Source organism: Epinephelus lanceolatus, chromosome 12 (genome assembly GCF_041903045.1).
Source record: "Epinephelus lanceolatus isolate andai-2023 chromosome 12, ASM4190304v1, whole genome shotgun sequence".
Classification (NCBI taxonomy): Eukaryota; Metazoa; Chordata; class Actinopteri; order Perciformes; family Serranidae; genus Epinephelus; species Epinephelus lanceolatus.
The window spans coordinates 23,200,142-23,209,230 of record NC_135745.1 but is presented as its reverse complement, the minus strand read 5'-3'; the positions used below and the strand labels follow the sequence as shown (position 1 = coordinate 23,209,230).

At 41.7% G+C, this 9,089-nt stretch overlaps 1 protein-coding gene across 1 annotated transcript in view; it reads right to left on the bottom strand.

Annotated features, from left to right (window-relative positions):
- Nucleotides 1-601: 601 nt before the first annotated feature.
- col6a1 (collagen, type VI, alpha 1) overlaps nt 602-9,089 on the bottom strand; it is a 48,607-nt gene continuing 40,119 nt past the window's right edge. The window contains exons 29-35 of the mRNA XM_033650242.2: nt 7,635-7,643; nt 7,400-7,533; nt 6,887-6,993; nt 5,489-5,675; nt 5,225-5,396; nt 3,734-3,763; nt 602-3,396 (exon numbers count right to left, since the gene is read on the bottom strand). Of these exons, the coding sequence (XP_033506133.1) occupies nt 2,777-3,396; nt 3,734-3,763; nt 5,225-5,396; nt 5,489-5,675; nt 6,887-6,993; nt 7,400-7,533; nt 7,635-7,643 (1,259 nt within the window). The 3' untranslated portion in view covers nt 602-2,776. The remainder of the gene's footprint in view (nt 3,397-3,733; nt 3,764-5,224; nt 5,397-5,488; nt 5,676-6,886; nt 6,994-7,399; nt 7,534-7,634; nt 7,644-9,089) is intronic.

Below are 9,089 nucleotides of genomic sequence, written 5' to 3'. Positions count from 1 at the left end.
TTTTGGCACTCTCTAATGTTGTGACTGTAAGCAGTATTTTCAGAGTCCAGTCACTTTCAGGAGGAATGCATTTCTAGGTTTTATCTAAACCATGTGTTAATTTAAAAAAAAAAAAAAAAAAAAAAAAAAAAGACACATTGCAAATTATGAGGTTTCTGTCAATACTTTTCACATGCTTGTATGAAAAAAACTCTTGAAGACATTAATCCAAATACATAACAGTTATCTAAATCCTACCGAGCTCCGCTGGCGCAGCTTTCATCAAGGAGGCCCCGCCTTAAATTTCAGCAAATCATGTGTGGATACCTCATACCCGCTTAGGATACACACATGCATCCTTGAAAATTCTCTGAAGGAAGGACTCTGTCCTCGGTAGAATTTGGATGATACTTTTGAGCAGTCCTTTGGCAGGACTTGATGATGTAGCCTCCTTGAACTTCAGCTATAAACTAACCACTTGAGGCAGAAGTTGCTCAGCGCTGTTTCATTTTATGCACCTGATGTGGGAGTTCTACCCGGAAGTTATTGTGCTTCGGTCTATAGCGGCTTTGGAAGCCACAGATTTGTGTGTGTGGACAAAAGTGAGCCAAGACACTGTGGTGTAGCAACCTTTATTGAAGGAGCTCTTACAAAACTACTGAGGTTTTGCACCCTCAGGTAAAAATATCTTCTTTAACAACATGGGTAGAGACTGATACACTGAGACTAATAGCACCACAGATAATATCAATAGCACAGTGATTCTGGGTCACTGATGACAGCGAAACTGAAGGTGTGGAAATTACAGCTGAGCTAAAAGGTACAAACTGTCTTCTGTGTGTGGATGTGGGTGTGATGGGCATGAGTCCCATTAGGTTTCTTTTCCAGCCTTCAACCCTGACAGATGTTTTCCTACCTCACTGATGAAGCACGAAGGTAGGTGTGTGTGTGTGTGTGTGTGTGTGTGTGTGTGTGTGTGTGTGTTTGACAGAGGCCAAAGAGGAACAGGTTTCTGTCATATGAGCCAGTGACCCGAGCACAACTGTTTAGAGAACAGCCCAAGGCTACACATAAAGAATCACCTCCTCACACATGTAATTGATGTGCTGACACTCACACACACAAACAGACACACACACACACACCCGGGCAGAATCACACATGTTGAGTCCAGCTGTCGTGTCCTCATTAGTACCAGGTGAAGTGCTGATGGTTTTGTTTAGGAGTCTGCCTGATGTCATATCCTGTTTCTAACAGAGCTTTCAAGTGATGTCGGGTGTGAGTTTTCAACACGTTGGAAAAGTTTCCAGCTGACCATTTTAATATGATTTATAGTGGCTACACCTAAAATAAAGCTGACTGGCCAATCATGAGCCAGCCGTCCAAATTAAAGGGAGAATATGCCACCTTTTATGTGGACGTGTAATTAGTGTTGGTGATAAATGGAGTCAACTGAGGGAATAAATTCCTCACTGCTTGCTGTGTTGAATGAGAGGGCTGAGTTTGCAGCTATAAATCTGTTGTTCTTTGTGCTTCCAGCGCCGCCATTTGACGTGACAGTGACTACCTTTACATGCACACTAATATTCCACTATTTCTTTTTACGAATAAGACAATATTTCGGATTTGATATGGGTCATGTAAACAGCATATTCCATTTGGATTTTCAAAACAAGGCCTTTTTCTGAGTGTCACATTTTCTGTGTAAGACAGGTGGGATGTGCCGATATTACTCAGGTTTAGGAGCATTTGGACTGAATACAGCACATTCGAAATATGCGTCTCGCCTAGTTACGGTCGGCTCTGTACATCGTGCACAAACCAACTCACCAACAGTTTTTGAGATGCAAAAGAAAAGTCCACATTTCTGGTTGGAAGAAGAAGCACATGGATTTTTAAACATAATGAAAGGTTTGTACATTAACAGGTGTTTCGGTGCGCACAAATATCGCAATGGCATATATCCTGGTGCATGTAAGCATGGCTCCAAATGCAGAAAAACAACAGCTTGTCTATCAATAAAGCGCACACTGACAGAGTTATTGCTTCAGTAGATGACATTATCAACACTGATTGGACATCTGCATTAAAGGTAGCAGTTTTTGTACGTTCTTTGGTTTGCTTACGTTGTAACACCACAAATTCGACACCACTTGAAAGAGTGGTAAGAGCTACAAAATGAGTCCACATTAAACCTTAAACACAAACCCTTCAAATGGCAGGAGCTTCGGTCCTGGAGAGCTACCAATGAGCTGTTTTCAACCCACACACGTTAGCTGAAGTTAGTCGAGGGTCCAGACTAGCTGAAAGTGATGCAGAATACCTGAGTACAAATCAGCCCAATGCATTTAAAAGCTAGAAGTTTATTGAAGTTGTGGCGACTACTGGTGGCTCTCCAGGACCGAGGCAACCCATTTGAAATGGGACTTTTGTACCCTGCGCTTTGCTTGCCAGGCAGCAGTTCCTGCTAGTTGTGTACTGTCACAACAAGCTCTACATCTCTGACACGGTTCAGGTTAGCACCATCACTTTGGTTATAGTTTAATGGTCCCAGAATAGGAGGTGGAAATCGTACACAGCCTGAGATAGTCTGCCTTGGATGCTGAGCTCAGGGTAAAAAAGTCCCTGGGGAACTGAAGACATTTCCATTTGTCTGCCACACAATCATTTGTCGTTTTGTGACATTTTTTTTTTTTAAGAACTCGAACACAGTGTTTGGTAAATGAGTGAGACTGATTATTCATATTGGGACTAAAAATCTAAAGCGTGTTGGTCCTGTTGTTCGCTCTCCCCGCGCTCAGGGCATGGCCACCCTGCGGGAGACGGTTTGGTGGAAGACCCCGCGGAGCAGAGAGGCGTAGTCTGGGACACGGAACAGGTGGCGCTGTGCGTAGGAGATGTCGTCCGGCCGCCCCCTGCTCACCAGCGTGCGGAGGTTGGCCTCGTTGACTTGGCTGCCAACAGCGATGACAAAGAGCTCCAAGCCGGCATCCGCCACATCAGTAACGCGCTTTTGCAGCTGGGCCGGGGTGATGGCCTGAGACCTGCCGTCAGAGAACAGCACCAGCTTCCTCTTGTCTCCCGATGTGTCCCCACGGTCACGACCACGGCGGCCACGTAAATTCTTAATGGCAAAGTCCATGGCCTCCAGCACGTTGGTGCCGTCATTTTGGAAGGCCACATCTCTTGTCTTATTGATCAGCAGGGTCAGGTCGGTAGTCATCTCCTGCTCCCATGCGGCGTTTCGGCTGTACTGGGCCAGACCTACTCTGACAGTGGCACCACCCGCCTTCTTGGCAGACAGGAAACGCTCGGCCAAGCGTTCGACAAAGACCTTGCTTGTTTCAAAGTTCTTCTGGCCCACACTGGCGGAGCTGTCCATCATCATCAAAATATCGGCACCTTCAGTGAAAGTGACTGTAACACACACAATATATCAGATCAGTACCTGTTTACAATGGTTCTGTTAATGACAGACTACAGAGATAACAATGTGCAAGACAGACACATAGCATTTATACAATTTTAAATTCACTTGTACATTTTATTGGTTTAATTTGTTGGTGGTTTTATGTTTTATGTCTCATACATCTTATGTATTTGTTGTATCTGATTATTAATACAGACAGAATGTGAGAAAATGTTACTAAAGATATAAATGGCAAAGCAGGTCAACAGCCATAAGAAAGGTAAACATAAAAAACAGTGAACCAAGTGTAAAACTATTATTACTGAAAAAGAAAAACAGACTTACTGGGACATTTGTAGTCTGGGCATTTCTTTTCTGAATGAGAGAACAACAGGGGTTAATTAGTCAGTTTATTCGGGAGTTGGTACCAGTGTAAATTACAGCAGATTCTTAGATTTCGTCCTAAGACGCAAATGTTTATTGGTTTTAGTCAATGACAACTCAAACTCTGTTTAAACTAATCCAATTAGGTTAGACTATATAAATGATGGACATAGTGTAGAGATGTCACCCATTGGTTTGTGGACTCCCATTTTGAAGCTGCGAGTTTGGCATTTTGGCTGTCGCCATCTTTGTTTTTTGGATCCAAAAGTGACTATATCTAACAGGTGGGTGGAGCTGTTGAAAAGCCCGGAGTGGATCTGACTCATAGACTGTGGTGATGCCTTGCAGACTGCCTGTCACTCAAGCAGCCCTGCCTTTAACTATGCATAACTTTAAATCTTGATAAAATGCGAACCGGTGAGTTACATAAAAACTCACCCCCTGTGCAGTTGTCATGAACAAGGAAATAAACTCTAAAGACCAAAACCATTTTGTATCAGGTTGTAAACATGTTTATTTCTGCTGTAAAGTTGGACATTTTAACATGAGGGTCCATGAGGATTGTCTCGCTTCTGGAGCCAGCCTCAAGTGGCCAATAGGGGAACTGCAGTTTTTGGGACTTTGTGTTGGCTTGCAGCTTGGCTAATACAGGTATTAGAAATTTGAAACCAAGACGGGAAATTGGTGATGCAGATGGTGAGTTGGAATCCTGATTATAGAAATTGTGACATAGTTTTTGGTGCACACCACTTTTGGCTTTTGTCCGTACGTACATTTTTTAGTATGGATCCTACACATTGTTTTATAAATGAGACCCCTGGTGATTAAAACTGGTAAAAACACTGAATGACGCAGTTTCACTTTTAAAAATCTGTTTTATCTGATCCTGCTTGTCACAGAGGGGCTTCTAACTCAAACCTCCTACCTGGCAAGTCCAGCAGCTGCTGGCTCTGCTGTGGTTTGGTGGCTAACAAGTGGAGCTAGCTGCTAACAGCCACCGTAGCAATTAACGAACTTCACAAATCCATTCAACAGCTCTACCGTCCACAGTCAGACACTCACAGCTGATTATTTACTGCTGAATTACCGCTCACAGCTCAAGTTAATGGCTGATGCTACTCCAGTGTTTGTGTTTTGCAGGCTAGCGAAACATCCTGGAGCTGACTGTTTTCTGGTGTTTACCAACATGTTACAACCTTATATGGTCAGATGGGCCACCTCTAACATTTTAGTGCCATCTCGTCAACGAAAACAAAACATACATTTTGTTTGAGTTTTTAAATATCAAAGATCCTTTTTGTCGCTCATTAATGTCTCATCTTCGTCATGGAAAAAAGGTTGCTGATGAATGTTTTCATCATTTTTTTTTATTACCAAAATTACCACTACACTGGTTGGTACAAATGTATTGACTTGATGGAAGTTATCAATAATGTGTGTGTGTATGTTTACCTTGACAGATGTTGGATGTGAGGTTCTGCAGGAAAGAGTCCTCCAGCAGCTGGGCATAGTTGTCCAGCACAATTGGAAAGCCTGGTTTAGGGTCACTCTTACAAACCAACTCTCCGAGCTGCTCTTGGTTGGGTTCACGGCCTGAGTAGTCCTTCACTCCTATACCGCCCACCTGGAAAGGAGGACAGAGGTTTTCAGTTTAACAGGTACTTCATGATTGTTGCATGAACGTTCACTGTTTCTATATCTGTGTTCTGTACTCACCCGGAGGTCTTTACCACAGAGTACATTGAGGGGAACCTTGTCCCTGTTAATATCAGAACGTCCGTCTGTGAGAACAATCACAACTTTGTTGTCATGCGTCATCAGTTTGATTGTGTTGTCCAGGGAATATTCGAGGGCCTCGCCTGTGTAGGTAGCCTCAGCCAGCCAGCGCAACTCTCTCACTTTCCTATACAGACACACACAAAATCAAATCAGTGTCTTTTTAAGAAAATGAGTGACAGAAAAAAATGGAATTACTGCCTTGCGGTTGTATGTCTCTACTAACCAGTCAATCTTTAATGTGGCAGCACAGAAGATCTATACAATCAGCATAGTTTCAGGATGGACACCCAAGATTAGTGTCACCAATTCAGTATCTGACCAAATGTCTCCCCTTATGTTCCTAAGATATGATGCTGAATAAAAGTGTTTTATGCAGAACATTATGATGTCACAGTGAAGTTGACCTCTGACATTTTGGATATAAAATGTCATCACTTCATCATTTAATCCTATTGGACCTTTGTCCAAAATTTTGTGTGAAATTTTGTCATAATTAGCGCATGAATTCCTGAGTTATGGCCAAAAACATGGGTTTTTTTTTTGAGGTCACAATGACTTTGACCACCAAATTCTAATCAGTTCATTGTTGGGTCTGAGTGGATGTTTGTGCCAAATTTGAAGAATTTCCCTCAAGGCCTTCTTGAGACATCACATTCACGAAAATAAGACAGACTCAAGGTCACAGTGACCTTGAACTTTGACAACCAAAATCTCATCGGTTTATTGTTGAGTCCAGGTGGACGTTTGTGCCAAATTTGAAGAAATTCCCTCGAGATGTACTTGAGATATCACATTTACGAGAATGAGACAGAGGCAAGGTCCACCATTAATCCATAATCAGTCTATATCTTGAGTGGACATTTGTGCCAAATCTGAAAAAATTCACTTGAGGTGTTCTTGAGACGTTCAGGAGAATGGGACGGATGGACTGACAACCTGAAAACATAATGTCTATGGCCGCGGCTATCGCCGGCAGAAAGATATAAAAACCTACGCAAACATTGCTGCTTTGCTACAAACTCAAGGTGTGGTATGTATTTCAGCTTTCACTAGAGTCACGTAAGTCTGGATTGTATTTTAGCCTAGCTTAGCACAAAGACTGGGATCAGGATAAATGGTTGGCCTCGAGTTAGCCATCAAGAGTATCATCAAAACATGGCTGTATTTTTTAAAAGAATTAAAACTGAGTGTGAAGCAGTTGACAGTCAAGAAACAGTATCATTGTGTAAAGTCCAGTTCAGACCTGAATCAGTTCTGACTCAACGCTGCAGTATGTTGTTAAGGAGAGGGCCAGAGGAAAGGAAAGGTAGCAGGGCTATGGATTCACAAACTCACTGTTTGAATTCGTTGAGGGTGGCAGCTTCGACGCCCAGTCGGATTTTTTCCTGTGCTTTGGATCCACTGTACTGTACCACACTCAGCCCGGAGTCATTACCTGAAAACTGGAAAGAAAAGCATTGCATGGTGACCGTGTGTTTTGGGCTGTGTGTGTTTTGTCTACGAGCATGTGTTTTCCTCTGTCAACATTTCTGTGTCCCACCCATCCTGACTAATTATATCCACACTGGGAGAGGAGAGTCACTGGAGAGACATAAAAGCAAGTTCCAAAACCCGAGACAATATTTTTCATTCACACTTTCTATTTTGAGGTTTGTTCTGAGCGCAGCTTTTCCTAACATCATTTCCTAACAGTTTTTTGCAACGGTTTTGGTGTCATTTTGAAGAAACAACACAATCCACAAAGGTCAGATGGCGGTTATCCCACGGAGGCTGTGCCAACATGGATAAATATGAAATACAGCAGAGTCAAATGTCAAAACCCAAGATGGATTCAGAGAAGAAAGTTACCTTGAGCTGCTGGTCTTTGGTCAGTCTGTCTATGACTGCGATGATGAAGTCTTTGGAGAGAGCAAAGTTTGTATCACCGATACTCTCTGAGCTGTCCACAATGAACGACAGGTCCATGGGCGCACACTTGCACTCTGGAGACACACACAAACACAATCACATATGATCACAACCCTCGAGCATGAGCAACCATTATAATGACAATGACTGTGTTTTAGATTGAGCTCAAACTTACCACAACAAGCTGTGACGATATTTGGAGAAGATGAAGAAAAAAAAGAAAAGAAAATTAATCAAAGAGATACTTTGATACAGATTTTTAACCACCTTTGTATCAGACTGTAACAGCCTGGATAGTATGTGTAAATGAACTATGTAAAAATTTGTATCATCAGGTAGATTTTCACTGTCTCTAGGGCTGTTGCTTGAACTACTTCCTCGTTGTCATACACCTGCTACCACCTCTGTTACAAATAGTTTAGAGGCAGGGCACACGAACCAGATTTAGCACAAAAGGCAGTTTTAAATGAAGCAGTTAAAATTCCTGTTTGTAAATATGAATACGTAGAGATCAGTGTTTTCTTTTGGTCATTTTGTCTCTTTGTAGTCATTTTGTGTGTCTTTGTTGATCCTTTTTATGTCTTTGTTGTCATTTTGTGTCTCTTTAAAGGTCAATTTCTGCCTCTGTGTGGTATATTTGTGTCTTTTTGATTGTTATGTCCCTTTGAAGTCGTTTTGTGTCTCTTCGCAGTTCTTTTGCATGTATTTGTTATTGGGTTTTTTTTCGTTTAAAAGGTCAGTTTGTGTCTCTGAGGTATATTCATATCTCTTTGAAGTTCCCCTTCATGTCTTCTTTGTCATTTTGTGTCTTTTTCAAGGTCATTTTGTGACTCTTCAGATAGATAGATAGTACTTTATTGATCCCAAACTTGTGTCTTTTTTGGTCATTTTATATCGTTTTGTGTCTCTTTAACGGTCTAGTTGTGTCTCTTTGTTGTTCTTTTGTGTCTCTTTAAAAGTCAGTTTGTGTCTCTGTGTAGTTACTTTGTGTCCTTTTGTGGTTTCTGTATGTTGACATTTTGTTTCTCTGTCAAGGTCATTTTGTGACTCTTTGTGTCTTTTTTGGTCATTTTGTAACTCCTTGTAGTTTTTTTTGTCCATTTTTTGTTCCTGTACATGACTTGCTGTCATTTTGTTTCTCTTTCAAGGTCATTTTGTGACTCAGGTATAATTGTGTCTTCTTCTGTAATTGAGTTTCTCCTTGTAGTCGTTTTGTGTCTCTGCAGTCCTTTTGTGTCTTTTTAGGGTATATTTGTGTCTCTTTTAGTCCCTCTCTGTGTCTTCGTTGTCACTTTGTCTCTCTTTCAAGGTAATTTTGTGACTCTGTAAGTTATATTTGTGTCGTTTTGGTCATTTTGTGTCTCTTTGTAGTTGTTTTATCTCTCTTTGTAGTCATTTTGTGTCCCTTTGAGATCATTTTGTGTCGATATGTGTTAATTTGAGTGACATTTTGCAGGTGAAGCTCAGGGGGCCCCTGGCACTTTGGGCCCTGGGCCTGATAGGCCTGGTCCAGTGGGCATTCTGGTAGTTGTAGGTTGTCTACCTCTTGAAGCAAATGCTACAACCCTTTTCCTCTGTTTTCTCTGGTTATGTGGTACCAATTTCAGAAGTATTTGTATCTCTCTGTTAC